The 26,110-nt window shown below is 36.9% G+C and overlaps 2 protein-coding genes across 7 annotated transcripts in view; one reads left to right on the plus strand and one right to left on the minus strand.

Annotated features, from left to right (window-relative positions):
- Positions 1-26,110, minus strand: part of BORCS5 (BLOC-1 related complex subunit 5) — a 352,792-nt gene that overhangs the window by 162,409 nt on the left and 164,273 nt on the right. The gene's annotated exons all lie outside the window — the stretch shown is intronic.
- Positions 1-26,110, plus strand: part of LOC136831281 (uncharacterized) — a 95,330-nt gene that overhangs the window by 45,883 nt on the left and 23,337 nt on the right. For all 3 annotated transcript variants that reach the window (XM_067091392.1, XM_067091393.1, XM_067091394.1), the window contains exons 2-3: positions 2,559-3,786; positions 4,084-4,248. In XM_067091392.1, the coding sequence (XP_066947493.1) occupies positions 2,868-3,786; positions 4,084-4,248 (1,084 nt within the window). In that variant the 5' untranslated portion in view covers positions 2,559-2,867. The remainder of the gene's footprint in view (positions 1-2,558; positions 3,787-4,083; positions 4,249-26,110) is intronic.

The raw sequence follows: 26,110 nt of genomic DNA on the forward strand, positions 1-26,110 counted from the left end.
ATATATATATATATATATATATATATATATATATATATATATATATATATATATATATATATATATATATACATGTATATATACTGTACACTGTATATACATATATATGCATACATATAATATACAATATATACATATATATAGACATATATACTGTATATATATACAGTACATATATATATATTTTGTCACTAACTAAAGAAACACCTATATATTCTCCCATATTAAGCAACAGAGACTTCTTTAAATAGGATTAACTTTACCTTGGATATAACTTGCATTCAAAAGGATCTTCATGAGCTAGCGCAAAGGGCACAGCAGGAATTCGAACCTGTGCATTTTGTGTTTGAACATAAACAGTGACTAATCCAGTGTGCCACCTCTGCTATAAATAAATATATATTTTATATATTATATATATAAATATACTGTATATATATATTTTATATATATTTATTTATAATGTATGCGTATGTATGTATATGTTCACAAATGAACCGTTTCCCCTACAATCACCGCAAAAGTTCAAAAACTCTTTCCTACCCACCTCATCATCGCTTTCTCGATCTGCCTTTCTAGCTTTAAAAAGCCCCCCACATCACATCTTATGTCCAAGAGAGCCACGTGCAGTTTTCCCAACTTAAAATCTCTTCAAAGAAATGCTGCCCAAAAACCAATTCATCCCCACATCACTTTCCTTATGCACATCCACGCAGTTCTATTAGTTATGCTATCTGTCTTACTTTCTCAATCAAAACACTGCCATATAGCAGTTACAAGGCACACGATACAGCAACTAAAAAGTTTACGCCCCTGTACAGAAGATTCACCTTGTCAAAAAACTTGTATTATCTGTAATCAAATGTTAATGATCAACGTTGGGTTGGCATTACAGAGAGAGAGAGAGAGAGAGAGAGAGAGAGAGAGAGAGAGAGAGAGAGAGAGAGAGAGAGAGAGAGAGATTCCGTTTAGTGAATTTTATTTAATTTGACCCTACACTATGATATATTTATTCACAAGTTTTGGCAGTTATAAGCAGATGAAAGAGGGAGAGAGAATAATGTGAAAACCTTCGTTCCGTGCTAGACTGCTCGACGTGGCGTGAAATTTAATAAAGAAACAACTCCTCCTCAGACGGGAAGCGATGACAACAACAACTCTTCAGATAAATAAGAAAAATGGGGATGGGGGAATGAAGAGGGTGGAAAGGAGAAGGGCAAAAACTGACGACAAAGGAGTTCAAGCAGAGGTGGACGAATTATACGATACCTGTGCAACACTAAACGCCTCTCATGTGATTTTTCGGGAGCCGACGTACCCGACTCTCAAACGAGCTTATTCATAATATATATATATATATATATATATATATATATATATATATATATATGTATATGTATATTTAATATGTATGCATGTATACAGGAGTTCAAGCAGAGGTGGACGAATTATACGATACTTGTGTAACACTAAACGCCTCTCATGTGATTTTTCGGGAGTCGACGTACCTGACTCTCAACCGAGCTTATATATATATATATATATATATATATATATATATATATATATATATATATATATATATATATATATATATACTCCATGCTAGGAATCATACATCAACAGACACGTACGATATTCTGGCCAGCGCCCACACAAACACATCAGCAGTATGCAAATAACCATCTATGATGAACCATTTAGTAAAACAACTCCGTGCCAAGGCCCCACGCGGACCGCCCATTAGCAACGCCTTCCGGCACACAACGGCGACTCACGTCACTTTTACCTCGGCGAATTTTCGTAACACTTTCGGACTGGCTGGGAAAATCATTATCCCATGACAAGGGGAGGTTTAAGTCGTGCATAACAACAAGTACTTTCTATATTCGGCGGGAGACAGAGAGTAACTTCTCGACTGGCTGACTTCAAATTCCCCGGTTTCATAGTTGGATCACACATTACAACCGTATGATTATCAAGGGAGAGAGAGAGAGAGAGAGAGAGAGAGAGAGAGAGAGAGAGAGAGAGAGAGAGAGAGAGAGAGAGAGAGAGAGAGAGAGAGCTTGTACTATGCACTCTATGGGGTATACTGATATTGATATTCCGTGATGAGTTTTCTTAAGGAGGCAAAACAATGTCATGACCAGGAGGTGAGAGGGGGGGGGGCGGTAGCTAAAAACTCTTCATTTGGGACGGGGAAAAATGAAACAACAAAATAAATTACGCATCCCATTATATCAATTGAAATCTACTAGTACAAAAATAATATAGTGTTAAGCATTCTAGACAATATAAAAAAAACATATTCACAGGTTTCATGATCACAGAACACTGTATCGAAGAAACGAACTCGAAAGGTAGGGAAAGGAGAGAATATCACACGACGTAATGGAAACTGCATTGCTCATTCAATTCCCAGGCAGTCTACTGTACTGTTATCCTAAACACTTAAGAGTAGCATATAAGAATGAATAAACCTTGCACTATACACACTGATCAATTAACAAGATACTTTTCATTGCTTAATTAACCGGACTTTTCCTTCCCTTTTTCAGTGAGAGCAACTACACGTGCACCAACTGGAAAGTTATTAAGCTTCTACTGAATAACTGCAATTTACTGTCAGTTACTAAACAGCACTGACTTATAAATTCCGAAGTAATATAGCATAACAATTTATAGCTCAACACGAAGGAGGTGATGTGTGTAAGACTTAAAATTTGCGTGCAGTGAGCTGCTGTGAAAATTCCGAAATCTCAAAACGAAAGTTACATTTTAAAAATAAGATCATGAATCTCACAAGTTACAACAGACAATAAATGCAAGTGTTCCGTCAAGTCAATGAATAACTGAAATATCCAAACATGTTGCATCTCAGCGAAAACCCCAAGGGCGCAGGAGCCATAGGCGGGTGGCGCTGGGTGTGGGCTGCGACTGCTGTCTTCTTCACCGTCTGCCTCACCTCCAGCAGCGTTCTCTCCGAGAGACAAATTCCGTCCTCCTCACACTACAAACGAAGGAGTAACGACAGACACCTTGGGTCTCCAGCAATAACCACCACAACCATCATTGCTGTGCAGGAGAGTCGTCTGCCACCACTCGCAGACGACACCGACGAGGAGGAATCTCTGGTATTCACCACTTCTCCGGCCCCTGCCGACACCCTCAACAGCCCTCTTCAAGTTTCTTACCTCCCCGTGACCCCAAGCATTTCCCCTACCTCGAGAGGGACGATCCAGGGGAAGGCATTCGTGAGGCCCCTTCGAAGAAGGCTCAGTCAGAGAAACCAACAGCTACTCAACAAAAGGCCTCACGACGCCAGAGGCCCTTGGAGGAGCGACAGCGAAAGGGGGTTACTGAGGTGGCCGCTGCAGGTCCTGCAAGAGGTCAGCGGAGATAACCCAAAAAGGGCCATCAACGCCGACGACACCGACAGAACCTTGCGTTGGTGGGTGACCAACGAGCCCCAACTGACACTGACGGCCCCCGAGACCACCCAAACCCAGAAGCCTCAAAGACACAACGTCCACCAAATTCAAATTCCAAGGACGACCCACATCATCAGCCAAGGGAGTCAGGAGAGAGACGCCCCATTCCATAACCAGCTGGAGGAGAGCCAGCAAGTCGAGGGACCTCCCCCTCGAGCGACGCCTCCGTCCTCCTCGCCCACAATTCAACCTCCTCCTCCTCCTTTCCCCGCACCCACGACGCTGGCCGAGGACCCAGCTGTCCTGCAAGCCCCACACGACCTCCTTACGATCAATGACCTCAGACAACCCCGATGTAAGTAGTGAATTGTAGTGTACTGTGAGCACCATGCATATTTAGCATATAAACTATGACATATTAATCAGCAGCAAATAAACGTCATTTATTTGTTAAACCATATCCCTCACCTGCACTAAAACTATCCCTCAATATAAAATACACAAAGATTCTGAACCTACAAGGTTAGTGACTTTTGATTTAGTGGAATTCTCTATAAAGTGATCGACTGGCAAAGACCCGCCAGAGTGGTCCTTAGACTAAGCCTTCCTAATCAGTGGTCCCCCGCAACTCATCCAGTTGGACTGGCTTCAGGGTTCACGCTGGATCGCTTCTTCAGGATGATCACAGTGGGTGTCGACGGGGAGTGCGAGGGCGGGGAAGGGCGGCTGGGTGTTTGCATGCTCGATGGGGCGTGTCGAAGCGCCGGAGGCACGCCTTCCTCTTCCTGCATCTACGGATACGGAAACTGTTGCATAGGTAAGTCTACGTCTTCGTCTGTAATTAATTACATCTTCTATTGTCTTTAACGAAAACCACCCATCAAGGTCATTTATAATATCCTGTTATCTAAATATTACAGCAACAAATCATAATACAACCGTTAATTACCAAGGCCTTCCATGCACTATCACCACTGGGTGAAAAACCTGCCACAATGAACAAATCAACTGAACACAAATACACAACAATTCGCTGACATTTCCTCACGGAACGGAAAACTTGTCTACGCTGAGAAGTAAATTTCTTTCAGTTCACTTTCACAGCTTTTTCTGTTTTCTTTCTTCAAGGGCAGAACGACACAATACACAAACAGGACAAAAACGTGAACTGTAACAGCGCAACAACAACAAGGGTACCCTGCAGAGCCTTGATCTAATTAATGGCTATTTATAACTAAAAAAAACACACAAAGGGGTCACTGATGCGCGCGTTTATGCAAAGCTGTCAAACAACTAAACGGCAAACAACTAAATAAGCACCATTCCACGAAATAAAATATCCATATAAAACGAAATAAGCACATAAAATTAAAACATAAAAACCACAAATATGTAACACCCAAAACTAAACGGCTACCATAACAGCAACTGATGGATTAAACATTAATACAGATTCTGTTTGACAGCATAAATTCAGTCAGTAAAGGAGAAAACTATAATAATAATAATTCCGGCAGTAGTCCCATTAGATTACTTGCAGATAAACCCTCTCTCGTTCGGAGTAGGCTATAAGAGTAAAGTTTGACCCCTAAAACCTGGCACGAACAAACATATATAAAAAAAAAATAAAAATAAGAAACTAGGTATCTATCTGCGAGGATGTTACGTCTCTTGAAAAAAAATCATATCCGCCAACTCAATCTCTTTCACATACAAGCTTCATTACGTATTTGAAAAAGTTATCATTCCAGGAAATTCAGTCTTCGAACAAAGTTATCATTCCAGGAAATTCAGTCTTCGAACAAAGTTATCATTCCAGGAAATTCAGTCCTTGAACAAAGTTATCATCCAAGGAAATTGTCCTTGAACAAAGTTATCATCCAAGGAAATTCAGCCCTTAAACAGAGTTATCATTCAAGGACACTCAACCCTTGAGCAAAGTTATCATTCAAGAAAATTCAGCCCTTAAACAAAGTTATCATTCCAGGAAATTCAGTCCTTGAACAAAGTTATAATCCAAGGAAATTCAGCCCTTGAACAAAGTTATCAGTCAAGGAAATTCAGTCTTTGAACAAAGTTATCACCCCAGGAAATTCAGTCCTTGAGCAAAGTTATCATTCAAGAAAATTCAGCCCTTAAACAAAGTTATCATTCCAGGAAATTCAGTCCTTGAACAAAGTTATAATCCAAGGAAATTCAGCCCTTGAACAAAGGTATCATTACAGGAAATTCAGTCCTTGAACAAAGTTATCACCCAAGGAAATTCAGTCCTTGAACAAAGTTATCATCCAAGGAAATTCAGTCCTTGAACTAAGTTATCATTCCAGGAAATTCAGTCCTCAAACAAAGTTATCATTCCAGGAAATTCAGTCCTCGAACAAAGTTATCATTCCAGGAAATTCAGTCCTCGAACGTAGTCATCATTCAAGAAAATTCAGCCGTTGAGCAAAGTTATCATTCAAGGAAAGTCAGCCCTTGAGCAAAGTTATCATTCAAGAAAATTCAGCCGTTGAGCAAAGTTATCATTCAATGAAACTCAGCCCTTGAGCAAAGTTATCATTCAAGGAAATTCAGCCCTTGAACAAAGGGGATAAATCACTTCATTTTCGAAGTAAGGGCTCATCCTGCCCAGATCCAAAGAAAGTATGTCGTCTTCTGTTTTTTTCTAGTTAGGAATGATGACACATTTCGCATATCATTAGCATAAAAATAAAAAGCTATAAATTACACATAAAGGCGCAACGAGAACAGACAGTAAGATTTTCCCACGGACGAGGAAGACAATCTAACCGACAAATCCATCACGTGCTTCTCCTACTTAACTTCTCATCCATCATCCCTGCATACCTTTTCGATAACTTGACGTACCAATATGCTTGCATGCTTGTCAAAGTGCGTGTAATGAGTTCAGTTAAGCAATGAGCTTTCTCTGGAAAGCGCTGGAGGAAACTTCGACCTATATCTATAAATCAGTGATCTTGATTCGTGGCGGGCGGGAGTGGTTAGTGCTCTCTCTCATTACAATATCTGGAGTGCAGCTTTACTCACGAATTAGGTTATCTTGATCTAATTATGTTCACAAAGCTCTTGAAAGTTTCTCGCCAGGGAGAGTTTCTTAACACTATTTTCCGACGCTAACCTGCAGAGTATTCCAATACTCCCACCTCCCAGCCCTCATTTTGTGTGTATATATATACATTATATATATATATATATATATATATATATATATATATATATATATATATATATATATATATATATATATATTATATATATATATATATATATATATATATATATATATATATATAATCACTTTTCCCTTAAAAAAATATGGCGTACTTCATAAATCAGTAAACAATACAGAGTACAATTATTACCATTAACATACACTATCATATCTCTGAAGCATAACTGACTTAAAAAATAAAACAAGTAAAAATATGGGCGGAAGATTCTTCGTCGCAACCGAGTTTTATGTACAGCGTATAATCAAGGCCACCGAAAATAGACCTATCTTTCGGTGGTCTCGGTATAATGCTGTATGAGCGCAGCCCATGAAACTTTAACCACGGCCCGGTGATGGCCTGCCCTACATCGCTGCCAGACGCACGGTTATGGCTAACTTTAACTTTAAATAAAATAAAAACTATTGAGGCTAGAGGGCTGCAATTTGGTATGTTTGATGATTGGAGGGTGGATTATCAACATACCAGTTTGCAGCCCTCTAGCCTCAGTAGTTTTTAAGATCTGAGGCCGGACAGAAAAAGTGCGGACGAACAGACAAAGCCGGCACGTCAGCACACACACGCACAATATATATATATATATATATATATATATATATATATATATATATATATATATATATATATATATATATATATATACAAACACACACACACACAAACAAACAACGGAAGCAATCGGGAAAATGTATAAATAATACGAAAAGGGGAAATAAATGGTACGAATAATTCCCAAGACCCTTACTGTACACACCCCAAGAACGTCCAATGTCAAAACACTATTTCTGAAAAGGGTGAAATCCTGAAAACATATTCTCCGGTTTATAACCTCTGAATAGATATCACGAATCCTAACAAAGCGTACATACAAACAACACACACAATTCTGCGACGCAGCAATACATACACACACACACACATACACGAACATTCCTGATACGGGAGCATCGGTCGATATTTGCACTTTCTCATGTCGGTCAACTGAGCATGATTGTATTCCAGAGAGAGAGAGAGAGAGAGAATTACTGGGAAAATGTGATTCACACTGAGCACAGATTTTCTGGTAATAATTTTGACGCAGTAAAAAAGAAATATATAAATTAAATGAAAATGGTCTTACAAAATGATAACTCGCGTAACCTGATACATTATTATATTATCCTCTTCTCGTTATTATATTAAAATACTCTTCTCGTAAGTAAAAAAAATATAGATGAACTAATCTCAAGGCTTTCCAGTTGCACTTTTACAACGTATGGTCACACAAACAAACGCACGTCACACAGGGATACTATTTCTGTCTTTCTGCGACCTCATTAAAGAGAATGGACATATCACACACACACATACAGCAAGTGTTTGTCACACACAACGTATCAATGTATTCAACTACACAAAAAAATTCATATTGTGTACATACTAAAACACTGTACTGGTAATGTGTATATACTAAATAAAATTGTGCTAGTAATGTGTACATGCTAAAAAAATGTGCTAGGATTGTGTACACACTAAAAAAATTGTGCTAGGATTGTGTAAATACATAAAATTGTGCTATTAATGTGTACGTGCTAAAAAAAGTGCTAGGATTGTGTACAAACTAAAAAAAATTGTTCTAAGATTGTGTACTACAAAAATTGTGCTAGGATTGTGTACATACTAAAAAAATTGTGCTAGGATTGTGTACAGTACACAGTAAAAATATTGTTCTAGGATTGTGTGCATACTAAAAAAATTGTGCTAGGATTGTGTGTACTACAAAAATTGTGCTAGGATTATGTACATACTACAAAAATTGTGCTAGGATTGTGTACATACTCGAAAAATTGTACTAGAATTGTGTAATACTAAAAACATTGTGCTAGGATTGTGTCCATACTAAAAAACTGTGCTAAGATTGTGTATATGCTAAAAAAGAATTGTGCTAGGATTGTGTACATACTAAAAAGAATTATGCTAGGATTGTGTACATAGTAAAAATTGTGCTAAGACTGTGTACATGCTAAAAAAAATTGTGCTAGCATTGTGTACATACTAAAAATTGTGCTAAGATTGTATACATGCTAAAAGAAATTGTGCTAGCATTGTGTACATGTTAAAAAATTGTGCTTGCATTATTTCGATTGTTTACCCATAAACACAAAATACAAAAGCCATCACAACTATATATTACGTGTTATGCAATTCCTAGAGAGAGAGAGAGAGAGAGAGAGAGAGAGAGAGAGAGAGAGAGAGAGAGAGAGAGAGAGAGAGGAATGAATCGATCACGTCCAGTCACTCTTCACGCATAAAACTAAGGATGAAATCGAATGTGACTGCAACCACCTGACGTCATCCGTAAATCACGCACTCAATAAACCGTAAATGACGCAGCCAATTGTGTGCGCATATGTGTGAGTCTGTCACACCAGCGCTTCCTAATCACGATGATAAGATACCTACATTTGAGGTCTCTACATTTTAAGCTTTTGCTGGAAAGAAATACTTGATTTTAAATTGTAATTTTAATAATCTATTACCGTTACCTATTCCTTACTTTCATCTGCATTCAATGAAACATGTTCCTTGGGATGTCACAAACAGACGCAAATGCATCTTATATACTGTAAATTCACTTTCTTAATAATAATAATAATAATATCCCAATTCACTGATAGTATGAGCGCGTCCCCACTGTGAGTAAAAATAAAAATAACACGATAAATGCAGCCAAAATTACTGACCACATTCCACAAAATCAAAAATAACACAACAATATCGATAATAACAAAGCAACTAAATCTCTTTTTCACTTCGGCACTACAAATAACTTTGCCAAAAGAGAAGAGAAGCCTTTTCCCTCAAATTTATTGCCCATTACCACAATGAAAGCCGAAAATGGAAACATAAGCCACAGCGTTTTCTAATGGCTGTGAAAGTGCTATTGGCCGATCCAGTATGTACAACAGTTTTTCTTTTTCTTTCCTGTCAATTTCTGCAAACAGTACATTCTTATCTGCTACACCAGTGGCCACTACGAAATAGGAAACAATAGTGGGATTGAGTCTGTTTTTTGGCTTCATTTACATGAAAAATCTGCGTGAGATGCCATAATATAATAATAATATATGTAATAATAATAATCATCATCATCGTCATTTTCACCAGTAACGACAAAAGACGATAAAAAAAATTGCGCTCATTATTATGTTGTCATTTACGGCCTTGACTGGCAATAATCTATATTTTTTTATTACCACAAATAATTATTTTTTTATATATATATTATCACAAAAATTGAAAGTACAGTCGGCCTATGCCTGGCTGTCTCTCTCTACGCTTACACACACATAATACATTTATAATATATATATATATATATATATATATATATATATATATATATATATATATATATATATATATATATATATATATATATATATATATATATATATAACGTCTGTGTGTGTGTGTGCGCGCGGCTACTTCGAAAGAAAAACACGAATATGTTGACGTACGTATAGCCGGAAGCAAACGATCGCACTCCACCGGCGAGCGCCTGCAGTCACGACCCTCACTCCTCCTCTTCCATCTTTCGTGCAACCCGCCTGCAAGAAAGTACTTCTGAGGCGGTCCTTTGCATCATGCAAGCTTGCCGTCATGTCGAAAGGCGCTCGTTAACTCGTGCCTTACCGTGTCTCGTTCCTACACACCGTGTGATAATGATACACGGAGAGGATGCATTTCGTTTGCACAGTGGCGTGTGAAACTTTCGGAGACAAAAATTGCATCGTGAAATAGGCGGTCTAAATGAAAGTAATAAGCCGGTTTTATGTTAATTTAGCTCATTATGATGGTGACTGGAAAATGGTGCGAAAATATGCCTATAATCTCTAATTATCAACTGCATTAATGACACAGAACCATAAAACGATGATGATGTTAATGCCTATTATCAGTCACATCGGTGAAAGTGATGACAGGAATACCATGGAAGATTATAACTAGATCAAAATCACCAGCGTTCCGGTAAATTAGTCTGTCTCTCTCTCTCTCCAAGTTAAAAAGAGAAAGAATCGCGGAGATCCCGCCTGAAGGTCAACCAAACTGAAAATTTATGACAGCAAGGGAAGATGTCAAATAACCTACACCAAGGAAAATCATATAAGTGAACAGAGAGAGAGAGAGAGAGAGAGAGAGAGAGAGAGAGAGAGAGAGAGAGAGAGAGAGAGAGAGAGAGAGAGAAATATGGTGCATTTTATTAGTTTTTGTGGTTCAAATAATCTCGCAATTAGAAGTACCCTGTTTCCAAAATAAAACATCCATAAATACACTTTGACATCACGCGGCAGTCATAGAAACCAAATATGTCACACAGCCATTAAGCGACAGAGAAAAAAGAAAAAGAAAACGCGGAATGTTAAGAGCTATAGATGAGCAGATGTCAGCAGTGGTCACCAACTTGTCATTGCCACACTCAAGCTGAAATCACAGGCACCCAACAAAAATGTTGCCAGACTATCTAGGTTTAATATTGTACAACTTCTTAAAGGTGAACATTAAGAAGATTTTAAATTAAATGTCGAATTAGATTTGCAGTTCCATAAACACTATCTGAAGTGATACTGAAAATCAGCGAGGACTGGATTAACATCAAGAATGGGTGTCAGTCTGCTGGAAAAGTACAGGGATATTGGGCAACCGAAAGGATATTGGATAAGACTTGGGACACTAAAGAATATACATGACGAAGTAGCAGGACAATTTCATGAGGGACATGACAAACGGAAATTAGAACGTGCTTGCTTTAGATAGTGAAGCTGAACTAAGCACAATTAGAGATAAAACAAAGTACCTGAAAAAACCAACAGATGATGCTGACAGCCATTTATTCCGGAAGTGGCACTGGTGTTAAGATAACTCGCCTAAATATTAAAGAAATATCCATAGACGTAAAAAAAAATTTAAAGATGAAAATATCTATCACAGGAAGGAATGACTCGATAACAATATCAGAAACAGAAAACTAACAGAAAGCGGTTGGGGATGGATGAGGCGGTTTAGATTGCAGTAAATATAGAAACTTGACAAGATTTAAAATACGCACTGGGCTCTTTTTAATCAACGTATCACCACTAAACTTACGAAGCTTTGCTTAGAAGAATGCACGGTGTATCTGTCACAGAGATGAGACTCAAGATAAATCTAAAAAAGTGAAAAATTATGAGTACCAGTGTATGCACACAGCAATGAATAATACTAGGTGGAGAAAGTATTGATTAGGTATTGTCCATCGAATGTATTTAGAAAAAATGATATCTATCACATACTCTCTTGACTTGGGAATTTAGGGAAAACCTAAAAAAAAAAGGCGAATCAAACAAAGACCAACCTGATTAAAAGTTGGAGATTAACAGACAAATTCCACATGAAAGTATTATACATTAGTCTAGTGAGATCTGTATTGCTGTAGAGACTGAATCGTGAAATGACAATGAAACTATGCATAAAGATTTTGTCGATTGAGAATAAACCTTTAACGTGAAAATTATGGATCATTTGGCAGGACAGAGGAAGAAATTATGTTACATAGAAAATTTATGAAATTCTGCACGTACATGAAATAATGATAATGGGAAGATGGATTTGCCCTCAGCACCATCCACATAAGAATAGTCGTGATAGTGCCAACTGGCCTCCTACGAGCTCTAAAAGAGTAGAAGACCAAGACCTACTTGGATGAGAACAATGAGACGGGAGGCTGAAGACGAAATGTGTGGAAGTGAAAGCGCAGTCAAGACATTATTGGCGGAATTTCTCTGGGGCCTTTTGTTTAGTAAGGTACTAGAGGCAATGATGATGCTGATGTTGCTTTGTGCAATTGCTGCAAACACTCACTACCTCTAAATAAGAAATACTAATATCTATTAAGTAAAAAATGCGCAGAAGTTTCTTCGGCGCAATGGAGTTTTCTGTATAATGCTGCATGAAACTCTCGATGTGCTGCAGTATGAAACTCTCAGCTACGACCGGGCAGCGCTCAGTTGCTCCCTAGATGCAATCAAGTGAAGATGCGTCGGCAGCTGGCACCTCTAGCGGTGCCAGATGCACGATCATTGTTAACCTTAAATAAAATAAAAACTACTGAGGCTAGAGGGCTGCAATTTGGTATGCTTGATGACTGAAGGGTGGATGATCAGCATACCAATTTGCAGCCCTCTACCCTCAGTAGTTTTTAAGATATGAGGGCGGACAGAAAAAGTACGGACGGACAGACAAATAGTCATCTCAATAGTTTTCTTTTAAATAAAACTAAAAATGGCACTTTACAGTTTCTTCTGTAGATGGTCTTCAAGGCCAACCTTTGGCCGTCCATAACACTAACTGGAACCGGTTGGAACCTAAATACATCCCTGAACCCCTCTGGTTTCCTTGGCAAGATTTTAACTTCTTTGGTTGATTCACAGATGCCAGATGCGTTTTCCATTTATTATTACTAAAGATGTGAATATACCTGGTAAATATACTGTGAACACATGTACAAACTCAAAACATAGATAACCACAACAACCAAAAAGGTTGTGGATACATGGATATATGCAGCACCCCAAGGAACTACAACATACATTTTCAATGACCATAAACCAGAAATTATGAAAAATATCCACTATCCAGTTTCGACAAAAGAAACTTAGCACCCAGGGACTTATAATGTACCTGGAATTAATTTCTTGGAAGGTTCATAAGCCTTTTTTTTTTTTTTATTAAATCCATGCCAAGCCAAAGATCATAATCCACATGCAATCATTTATGCCAGATTACTTGAGAACAAACCTGCTTCATCTCCTGCTACATAACTTGGGAAAAAACCTGCTTCACCTCCTGCTACATAATTTAAGAACAACCCTGCTTCACCTCCTGCTACATAATTTAAGAACAAACCTGCTTCACCTCCTGCTACATAACTTGAGAACAAACCTGCTTCACCTCCTGCTACATAATTTAAGAACAAACCTGCTTCACCTTCTGCTACATAACTTCAGAACAAACCTGCTTCACCTCCTGCTACATAATTTGAGAACAAACCTGCTTCACCTCCTGCTACATAATTTGAGAAAAAACCTGCTTCACCTTCTGCTACATAACTTCAGAACAAACCTGCTTCACCTCCTGCTACATAATTTGAGAACAAACCTGCTTCACCTCCTGCTACATAACTTGAGAACAAACCTGCTTCACCTCCTGCTACATAATTTGAGAACAAACCTGCTTCACCTTCTGCTACATAACTTCAGAACAAACCTGCTTCACCTCCTGCTACATAATTTGAGAACAAACCTGCTTCACCTCCTGCTACATAACTTGAGAACAAACCTGCTTCACCTCCTGCTACATAATTTGAGAACAAACCTGCTTCACCTCCTGCTACATAACTTCAGAACAAACCTGCTTCACCTCCTATTACATAATTTGAGAACAAACCTGCTTCACCTCCTGCTACATAATTTGAGAACAAACCTGCTTCACCTCCTGCTACATAACTTCAGAACAAACCTGCTTCACCTCCTGCTACATAATTTGAGAACAAACCTGCTTCACCTCCTGCTAAATAACTTGGGAACAAACCTGCGTCACCTCCTGCTACATAACTTGGGAACAAACCTGCTTCACCTCCTGCTACATAATTTAAGAACAAACCTGCTTCACCTCCTGCTACATAATTTGAGAACAAACCTGCTTCACCTCCTGCTACATAATTTGAGAACAAACCTGCCTCGCCCCCTGGCGCATAACTTGAGAACTATACTGCCTGACCTCGGGCAACATGACTTGAGAACAAACCTGTTTCACCTCCTGCAACATAACTTGAGAACTAACCTGCCTCACCTTCTGCCACGTAACTTGAGAGCAAGCCTGCCTTGCTTCCTGGTACATAACTTGAGAACTAAACTGTCTGGCCTCCTGCAGCATGACTTGAGAACAAACCTGTCTCACCCCCTGCCACATAACTTTAGAAGTAACCTGCCTCACCTTCTGCCAGATATCGCCACAAACAAAATTTGCAAGAACCAATATACTTAGTAAATTATATAAACAAAAAAATGCAGAAAATTACCAGAGAAGTAATGTACACAAGAAATTACTAAAGAATCTTTACATCAAGGAAATTATTCAAGAAATAAAACATACTGGAAATTGCTGAAGAAAGGCTGTTTTCAAGATATGACAGAAATATTTTCCTTGAGAATTAACCAAAGAACCAATGTATCCAGAATGTTACTGAAGAACCATCGTATCCAGAATGTTACTGAAGAACCTATGTCTCCAGAAAGTCGGCGAAGAAACAAAAAATCCATGACATTAAGTAATGAACCACTGCATCTGGGATATCCCTAAAGTACCAATTTATCAGTTAGGTTGCAGATGAATCTGTATCTTAGGCACTTCGAAGCTTACTGATTTCACATAACTTTTTCGACAATCTTTTCTAGTGGTGGCAATTCTGAGGCTCAATTTAGCATGTCGACACGAGAACAGTTATATTTTAGATCTCCAACATTTCTGGAGACTTTGATATATTATAAAAAATTCGTTTCATGATTCTTTTTTATACAACGAATAATTCTTGCATAGAATCTTATCTCCTTCGTTTTAACGAGCTTTTTTCCCATTTTCTATATGGGGTAAGCACGATGCCTTCTTTACGAAGGACTTTGATTTGGCGTTGGGGTAGGCCGCAGCCTCGATCGGCTGCCCTGCCCGACATCGCTTAGACCCCGGTAACGATGAGTACGTGTATCGTGCCAATCCCCAGCTCCCTTTCTCCCAAGCAGGGCGGGTAGGTCGACAGTTCGAGACGTGTGAGGTGTCTGTTATGTTTTTAGAAGAATCTTATATTAAACAAAATTCATGGACCAAAATTGTAAGAGTCAATACCCTCCGAAATGCTTGGGACTATCCCAACTCTCTCCTTTAAGATTTCCCAGAATCCCACGATTTAATTCCTCAAGAGACAAGCGTCCTAAAATAAGGGGGGAAAAAAAAGTTTGCGTCATCGGAGGTTACGCTTCACGCTCTCAAAAGAAATCTCTTCAAGAAATCAGACAGAGAAACGTGCAATTCCGTCACCCAAGTTTTTACGATGTCTCAACATTCTGGCTCAAGGTGACCTTTAGCCTATAAAAACAAAACTTCCATGAAACGTCGGAAAAGTACAAAATATTTCTACAACATATGTGTTCAACAAAACTTGGACAGAGGTGTCAGACCTGCTTTAGAGAACCTTGAAAATTGGTCTTTTTACAAAGATCTGTCTTCTAATACATGACAACAGCTGACTTTCATAAAAAAAAAAACATGAACAGTCATTTTTGCTTTCCACTACGAAAAAACTTATACATTGCCTATTTAAAAAAAAAGTTTATAATTTCTAACGCATGCAAACACTCGTAAATTTTTTTTTAATAAAATCGAAAAAATTCTGAAAATAAACAGCAGCTTCCTTCTACGATGCACAAATCAAAGTCATATAAGGTGTCATTGACTATCTGTTGCACAAGCAATGGCAATGAAATCTCTCGACAAAAAAACTGATGGATACACGCATAAATCAGTTCAACGCAAAACCCTACTCTTATGCAACAAGAACGCAAGGACATTTAGGGGGCTTCAGTAGATATAAAATAAGCGCCAAAATAACTGTACATGCTGGTAACAAACGCTTATTGTAGCCTGTTTCCGGTACACAGACTACAATCAATAATAATAATAATAATAATAATAATAGTAATAATAATAATAGTAACAATAACGACGATATTAGGAATAACATAGTTCTCGTTATTATTAATCAGATGACGAACCCTATTCATATCGAACAAGCCCACAGGGGCCACTGACTTGAAATTCAAGCTTCCAAAGAATATTGTGCTCATCAGAAAGTAAGAGAAGGTAAAGAGATAGAAAGAAGAGATCTCATTTGTTAAAAACAAAAAAAATAAATTAATAAATAGATAAAAACGTATTAAAATGCAAGGAGAATAGCATAAGGGTAGCAACGCATTACATCTTCGCTTGAACTTTTGATGTACATAAACAAAAACAATGACAGTTCTGGAAATGCAAAACTAAATGAAATGCACCTAAAGCCTCGTACAGGAAAAACAATCCTATGGCATAAGAATGTCTTGAAGGCTAGGAAGCTGTCGTTTCGTCAGCAACATTGCTGCAACGCTGACACCTTCAACTCCTCAACGCATGCAATGTGACGCCACAATAAGTCATCACGCTGTAACATCCACTCTTGAATGGCTAGCGATAGCGCTCCTACCTTTTAAGGAAGTTAGAAAGTATAAATATAAAATGTAACTGTTACTTCTTAGATTTACCAAATAGTTTCCATTTAGTAAAGAGAAAAACCAATCTCACAAGGCTGAACAAAAGGACTAGTTTTTATAAAGTTATATATACTGTACAATTAATTACAACTTTTCAAGCACGTAACCACTGCGCAAACTGGAATGCTGAATCGAGAAAAAACCCTTACGGGACAGTTCCCCATCCACTCCCAACCTCCAACAACAATAAACAGAGAGAGAGAGAGAGAGAGAGAGAGAGAGAGAGAGAGAGAGAGAGAAATTTCATATTCCTTCTTCAGTGCAAAATACAAAACGTATGGACAGCGGAAGTGCCACTAACCATCACGGCGATATCCAACCCCTAAATCATTGCCATCCACGTAAAAAAGTCGCTAAATGCAAAGTCACCACAGACGGAATCCTGTAATAAAGTCACGAACATTACATCACCGTATCTGTGACAAACGTGACGTAACAAATATCTTATCAGAAGAAATGTCAGTGGTGGCGGTGCTCTAGCAGGAAGGTGTGAATCAAAGCACATAATGGATACAGAGGCAATTATTTAACGCTCCCGTAAGCACAGGATCCTCGACAATAATTGGAAAATGTAAAAAAAAAAAAACTGGACGCCATTCAAAGACAGTCAAGGTCGGAGACAGTCTTCGTGTTTCATACTAGTCAAGCCGGATAAAACAAATTAAATAGTTTATGTAATAATGAAGTTTATGTAATGTTTTATTACGTCTAATGGCGTTTTGATGCAATGCTTTATCACCTGTAATTACGAATTTGTTTTCATAATCAGCACAATTTTGACAACTTAAACGCCCGTTATCTGTTGCTTAACACATTTATTTAAGATATACTATTTCAAAAGAGAGTAAAATACAATCTTAATAAGAATTACGATTTAACATTAACTGTACACATGAATGGATGCATGTAAAATACAGGCATATATAATATATATATATATATATATATATATATATATATATATATATATATATAATTTATATTTATATATATATGTATGTATGTATGTATGTATGCAAATATGGATATTACAAAGAACACAACATACAATTTGCTCGGATTCAAACTAAAAACTATTACTATTATAAACGCAATACACAACAAAGACACACAGTACAGAGTGACATTCGTAAAGTATGACGATGAACACATCAAACTTCTTTTCATTAAAGTAAATTAATTTATTCACAACAAAACATACATCTATCAAATAAAAATACTGACAAGTCTTTTTTTTAAATAAACTTCAGAGTTGTGATATCTATCCTGTAATAAGAAGATATATCTAATAAAACAAAACCTACCTATTAAAGCCTAACGTACTTTCAATACCATGTTCACTCGAAGGAAGGCACCGTTTTACAGGTCAAAGGTTATCTTGACTGTCAAGAGAACTTCCATCCTTTTTAATCCTCCTCTTTTCAAGAGACGTTTCTATGGAATTTCTTGGAGGGAGTTAGCTAACTCTTTTCCTTCTTATTTACTTCGCTTTTGTTTATAATTCTTTCTCTTATTTGAGATTGGGATCAATAAGGACATTTAATTGCTGAACAGTGTCCCGTCTCTCCATGGTAAAAGTGGTATAGTAAGAGAGGTACGACGCGGCGCAGACTGACTTTTTGTGCACACCTGCAATCTGTCATTAAGGCCTTAATTGATAGGGAAAATACCTATTGGGTTGCATATTCTCTCTCTCTCTCTTCCTACATCCCCAGCCCCGTCTGCCTGTCTCTACTCGATTCCTCAGGAGCAGGGGCGGTTAATAAATCTCTCTCTGCGCCCTTCGTGGCAAGCACCGCATAATTTTCCAGATATTTTTCTACATATCATGTCTGGTCATTCCATCATTCGTATTATTTATAGCATAAGGGTTGCAGTGCTAAAGAAATGACGTCCAAAGAAACTGAAGGGATGAATGAGTTGCAATCCTCCATTCTCTACCCCTCCACAGAAAAGTGGAGGACAAATGGAGTTTAAAACCAAAATTACAATACTTATGAAATAAAAAGCATAATTTCAAGGGCAAATAGAATAACAACGACAAAACCACAAAATTTTACAAAGGCAAATATATAGTCAAAACAACAATGGCACATAAAATATAAAAAAAAAAAGAATGACAAGAACAAAATCAAACAAAAACTAAAATTTCAAGGTTAACTCAACTTGAAGCCAAACACTGAAAAATTGAAAATATGAAATTGTAAAATTCCAGACAGAAAAACCTGCAGGTAATATTAGCCATCAGGGAAAGAAATACAAGGGAAAACCTAGGCATGTTAGTCAAATTAATACTTGAAGTAGTTCTTGTTTCTCTCGTCCTGCTGCAAACTTACTTCCTAATATGGAAATTGCCAAACTGATGATAATTAATCATATTATACTAAAAGGTATTTCAGTTGAATGCACACCAGGGAGACTCAGCCGCAGCACGCTCTCTCTCTCTCTATACTCGTATATATAATATATATATATGTGTATATATACTGTATAATTCATATATGCACATACATATTTATGTATATACCGGTAATATACATATATGTATGCGTGTGTGTAGTTACAGATCTGAGAGACAAGCAATTGTCGGAGGGCGATGTGCTTGACCGAGCCAGGTGGAGGAAAGCTGTCAGAAACATCGGCCCTACATAGAAGTGGGAGAAGATGCAGAGAGAGAGAGAGAGAGAGAGAGAGAGAGAGAGAGAGAGAGAGAGAGAGAGAGAGAGAGAGAGAAAAAATATATATATATATATATATATATATATATATATATATATATATATATATATATATATATATATATATATATATATATATATACATATACATATACAGAATATATATAACTGCAGGGTAAGATGCCTGCATTTTGTTAGACTAAACATGATAGGTTTCACCAACCATCCCGTGGTGGTACCAAGGGTGCTTGCGTTAGGTTGCTTAAAGTTAGGTGGCATCAGTACTTTAGTGAAGTTAAGTAGCATCAATAGTCTAATGACATTTCCCCTAAAACCCAATCCCCAACAGGAAATCTACTGCCTTTTCGCGTTTTCTAGGAGATATACTTGAAGTTCCGGAAGTTATCATTTCTAGAAAAGTATTAATAACAAATGCGACATACGTAAAACGATAAAAATGGGTGACATATCCTTTTATGCCTGCTTGTGTAAATATCAATATTAGCAGACAATACCCAACTGCATAAAATTAGAATTCAGTAACTTAAAAAACTAACATCATAACACACGCACACACACACAAGCGAGTAAAAGAAAAAAAAGCAAAACGACACAAATCAGTCAAAATCCACATCACATTTACTGCAGAATTAATACAAGAAAAACGGACAGCATATGAATCCTTTCACCACTCTGGTAACCCTCAGAAAAGGACCATGTGACTGACCTTTGGTTGAAAAATGACGTTCCTGGCCACCAACAGCCGTAAGTGAACAGTCCCCCCTAAGTTTCATGTTTTTCTCGTTCCACACATTTCCGTGCTAAACAACGCTACCACCGCTATTAAGAGAGAGAGAGAGAGAGAGAGAGAGAGAGAGAGAGAGAGAGAGAGAGAGAGAGAGAGAGAGAGAGAGTCATAATAAACTAAAAAGCATCTAAAATCAATTTATTCATTGTCAATGTAACATGGTTGTCGTGAGGAATACACAATACGCGAAAGGGATAATGGCCCTTAATTATATATAATGTATAATTAAGTTAATAGGATACATTGCACGGAATACAGGGAGAAGACTTCAGTCGGAAGGCCGTAGGCAACAAGAAAGTGAGAGTGAACAAGGAAACATAAAAAATTCAATATAATTGTTCCATTCAAGACCTAATTGCAGTCTCAAACAAGATGGGTTATCTTTTTTTATGCAGATTTAAAATGATAAATGGGACAAAATGGAGGTAAAAAAACAAACAAACAAAGCTGATTTATATTTCAGTAGTTAAAAGCCGTCCGCAAACTACATCCATATCTCACCAAACCCTTAATAATAGCAATGTGCCGAATCTGTCGCCATAAAATTTTTTCAGAAACTTTAAAACAAGACAAATCTAACTAGACAGTTATCATCCGAGCATTAGTTTATTTGAGTTTAAGGCTAATGACATCGATGCAAGCAACCCAGCCACTGAATTTCTAAAGGAAGCAATGCCCGTTTTACAAAATTTTGGCACAAAAGCCACAGCATGAGAGCGCACGAGGCTTGCGGAGCTTAGCTTAAACACATACTCGTCAGACCGCTGCTTAACCGGAATAGGCGTCCATAGAGCTCATAAGGGAGAAGGGAAATTACTGAAAAGTCCATTATTATTATTATTCATATTAAGCAGTTAAACGTGACAACCGAAGGCTTCGTTCTTAAATAAGATGCGATACGTAAAATAAAAAGTTGAAAATGTTGGACAGCTAAGTAGGAAGACGGCAAAAGGAACGTTACGGAGAATATAAGAAAAGCAATGTACAAGCTGAATCTGGCTAGGAGACACACGGACTGACGATCACACCATGGCATCCCAATTTAGCGGTCCTTCTCCTAATTCCATGTCATTAAAAAAGAAATAAAAGATACTGAACAATTACCATTACGCCAACAAGGGGCATTATCACACTTATATATTAATAATTTAATTGTTTCTCAATAAATTATTAAGCACCATTTCCATCTTTATAGGTCATGTTTTTGTTTTATGGATTAGTTACACAATAATGGGTTGATGCTATTTAGGATAAAAAACGAGTTTTTCGGTGAAAGAAGTAACTTCCTAAGAAATACTGTAGTTTCCGAGTTAATCTTACAATTGTTCTGCAAGCGATATAGAACCCTTGAGGTGCTTGTGCTGGTTACGGTTATGATTTCCCATTCTATTTTAGTCCATACTTTACGGGAACAAACGATCCATCAAATTTATTTACTCAACAGAAACTAGGTATGGAAATATATATATATATATATATATATATATATATATATATATATATATATATATATATATATATATATATATATATATATATATATATATATATATATATATATATATATATATATATTATATTATAATTTATATATCTGAGCATGATACACAAATCTCGATGGGGGTTACCTCTACATTTTCATAAATTGCGTTCCTATTGCTCAAAATCTATAATTAAGACAAAATATTAAAAAAAGCATTTATGCATTACTCTCCTAAAACGTATTGTATCACCAGCACTGCGATGTGTAAAATATACTTGCTCATTACAAACAGACTACTGTATACAGTATACAGTACACCAAGATCAAGCCATATCCAAGTTTTCTATAATGCCACGATCTACCACAAGCTACCATAGAAAACGTAGCAGTAAAACGTCCGGAGCTATTTAACGGACACTTTTCGAATCATGTAATAGTCACCTGCACGCAGTTACATGTCCAGTATGTCTGCGTATATATGGGCATGAATATGCTTACAATCTAAAATATATCATACGTACATTGTACATAAGGTCATATATTAATATATAAGCATGCAACACAGTATACTGCAATAGTATGGTAAGTGTACAGTATATATTTACAAGCATGAACACAAAACTGTCAAATAATATACCTCGATGTTTGACCCATCAAAGCACAGTTAATTCTAAAAATAAAGGTAAAATAGTTACAATAGGAGTTGCTGTACCACATATATCTAGGGGAATATGTACCATACTTTATGAAATCGATGCTCCAACTCTTAAAACTAACTGAAGAAATTTCTGCAGTAACTTTGGATTACGCTAAATTACTGTACTTAAATTCTATTTTTTTTAGATTCACATCTGTAAAACCCGTCAAGTAAATCAATCAATCAATCATAACAACAATCAATTCATGTCCGTATTTAAACATTTAAGCTCACATATACATAAAAGAATCGCTTGAATTCTACATCCAACTTATGAGCTCATTTCTACTTTCATTCTTTCTTATCGAGGAATTTTTGCGGTAGGGCTAACGATGCAGAACGTTATACACACACACACACACACACACACACACACACACACACACACACACACACACACACACACACACACACACATATATATATATATTATATATATATATATATATATATATATATATATATATATATATATATATATATATATATATGGGGAAGGATTCCCAATAAGCAATGGCTATCGTACATACACACATGACATAGGAAACAGTCTTTCAAAAACAAAAAAAAAAAAAAAAAAAAAAAAAAAAAAGAGCAAGGAATTCTGAAAAAACATATGCCTGTTCTGCATAATTCCATCAGAGAAAATTTCTTCTCCGTAAAAACTAAGCATTTCATTCAGGAAACCTGTGCTTTTCTACGAGACAACATCAGATGTAAAACCTCTCCCCCTTAAAAAAAATACACACACACACACACGCCAACCAGGTGTTAATCCACATAACCAAAAAATTATCGTTGCTGCTTCAAAAAAAAAAAAAAAAAAAAAAAATCTGCAATCTGAAATGCATCCGGAAGTCATTTTCCTTTTCTTAATTTTTTGTAAACAAAACCTTAGGATGTCATTTCTAAGACAAAGCCATAAGGAAGGATCTAATCTCATGTCGGGCACGACCAGATGACTTTTAACGACCAGGGGACTTTCTCTTCGCCAAAAAGCTTTAATGACTGCTAAAACAACTTTCATTTATTTGTTGGTTATATATACCAATCCACATATAAGCATACATGCATACCTATATATACAGTATATATATATATATATGTGTATATAATATATATATATATATATATATATATATATATATATTATATATATATACATAGTAGGCTATGTGTTTGTGTCAACAACAAATGCTAATATTATTAAACTGATCGCCACCCTAAGAGAGACTCTTAGCATAAATAAAAGTTTAGAAAGAAGACTACACACGCAACTGACCTATATCAAAACGACCAGTCATTACATTTAAAACGGGTCACTTAGTCTGACACATAAAATTAGTCAGGCTTTAACTTCTCTCTCTAAATACACGAAATCCTTGACACTACTAATAATCGCTATGACAGTTCAATGAATGTCACGAGGCACTTACAATTAAAAATAGTTAATACGAGTCTTCAATGAAATGAAAGTTAACAATGACTTTAAAATCATGAAAAACAATAAAGGTGTTAATCTGTGAAATCAACAAGTTCAATACGATTTTAAAATAAAAAGAAAATCTCGCCATTAGCTTCAAATCACTCTCAAAATAAGAGGTACGAGAGACTGAAATCAATGAGTGAAAAAGCGTTAGTAGAGAGACCCAAGTCAAAAAGAAAGTTAATGAGAGTCATACGAGGTTAAAGAGAGTCAAGAGAACCGACAGGGGATGAGTACAGGAGAAAATAATCGAGGCTCAATCATCAGGAATCGTCTGCGGCTCTGTCGTGCATCGTTAAAATCTGTGTCAATGAAAGGGCTGGAAAAGTGTCAACTACTGCATGCCTGCCGAATGCAAGCCGTGCGTTAATTCTAATGGAAGGCGATAACGCCCAGTTTGGGAATACATACATGACACAAGACGTATGGACGTGTTATGAATGCATCTGTGCGTATATTTTGTACACATACACATAGTGTAAATATATAAATACACACATTATATATACACAATATATATATATATATATATATATATATATATATATATATATATATATATATATATATATATATATATTACACACACACACACACATATATATACTCGTATATATATATATTTATTTATTTATATTATGTATTATAATTTACATCCTTCCAGTCCCTTATCGCTCGTTAAGCTTGCACCGACATATATGCATATGTGTACAGAAAAATAAATAAAAAATATTCCTATTTCCTTGCGTATTTTACATCGCGTGTTTCAGTATGACTATTACCTGAATGCTGTTTGTATTAATGAAAGCATCTGTATCACGGAATACTTGAAAATAATGAAAATAAAAAGCTCAGAGCTGCAACCCGTTTCCTGTTGTATCAAATACTTCATTGCCCAACATTGCGTGAGAAGTGTTATCATTACTTTTGAATTTCGCCTCCTTCGAAAATGGGACTACCCAATTAGCAACACACCATTAACAACAGTGCTAGGACTCCACCTATACTAATACAACGTCCCTTGCACCAAAAAAATGATCATAGTCATTTCCAGCAAAAGCTACAGAATGAACTGCTTTCAACTTAATACTACTTAAACATTTGAACTGAACTGAATATAGAATTTAGGCCAAAGGCCAAGCACTGGGACCTATGAGGTCATTCAGCGCTGAAACATACAACTGACAGTAAAAAGGCTTTAAAAGTGTAATAGGAGGAAAACCTCGCAGTTGCACTATGAATCAATTGTTAGGAGAGGGTGGAAAAGTTAAGTATATCTTAGTTTAACCAGACCACTAAGCTGATTAACAGCTCTCCTAGGGCTGGCCCGAAGGATTAGATTTACTTTACGTGGCTAAGAACCAACTGGTTACCTAGCAACGGAACCTACAGCTTATTGTGGAATCCAAACCACATTATGACGAGAAATGAATTTCTATCACCAGAAATGAATTCCTCACTGGCCGGTCGGAGAGTCGAACGCTGGGCCAACAGCGCGCTAGCCGAGACCTCTACCCATCCCTACAATGAAGAACTAGGATAGGGAAGTAAGATGGAAGAAAGAGAATATGAAAGGAGGTACAATAAGAGGAACGAAAGGGGTTGCAGCTAGGAGCCGAAGGGACCTGCAAAGACCCTTAAGTAATGCCTACAGTGCAAAGCATGAGGTGCACTGACGGCACTAACCCCCCGCCCCCCCCTTACGGGAAACTTTAACATTCGAAAAACAATACAGACGGAAATTTCCCAGCTTCATCTGTGCCACTGCAGCCTCTTCCACACACAAACGAAAAACGAAGTCTTTCAGCAAACCGTGAGTTCCGTTCAAGCCCACCTGCCTCTACACATTTCCATCAGGCAAGTTTATTTATGGCCATTATAATGCATCAGGATTCTT

Source organism: Macrobrachium rosenbergii, chromosome 48, assembly GCF_040412425.1.
Source record: "Macrobrachium rosenbergii isolate ZJJX-2024 chromosome 48, ASM4041242v1, whole genome shotgun sequence".
In the NCBI taxonomy this organism is placed as follows: domain Eukaryota; kingdom Metazoa; phylum Arthropoda; class Malacostraca; order Decapoda; family Palaemonidae; genus Macrobrachium; species Macrobrachium rosenbergii.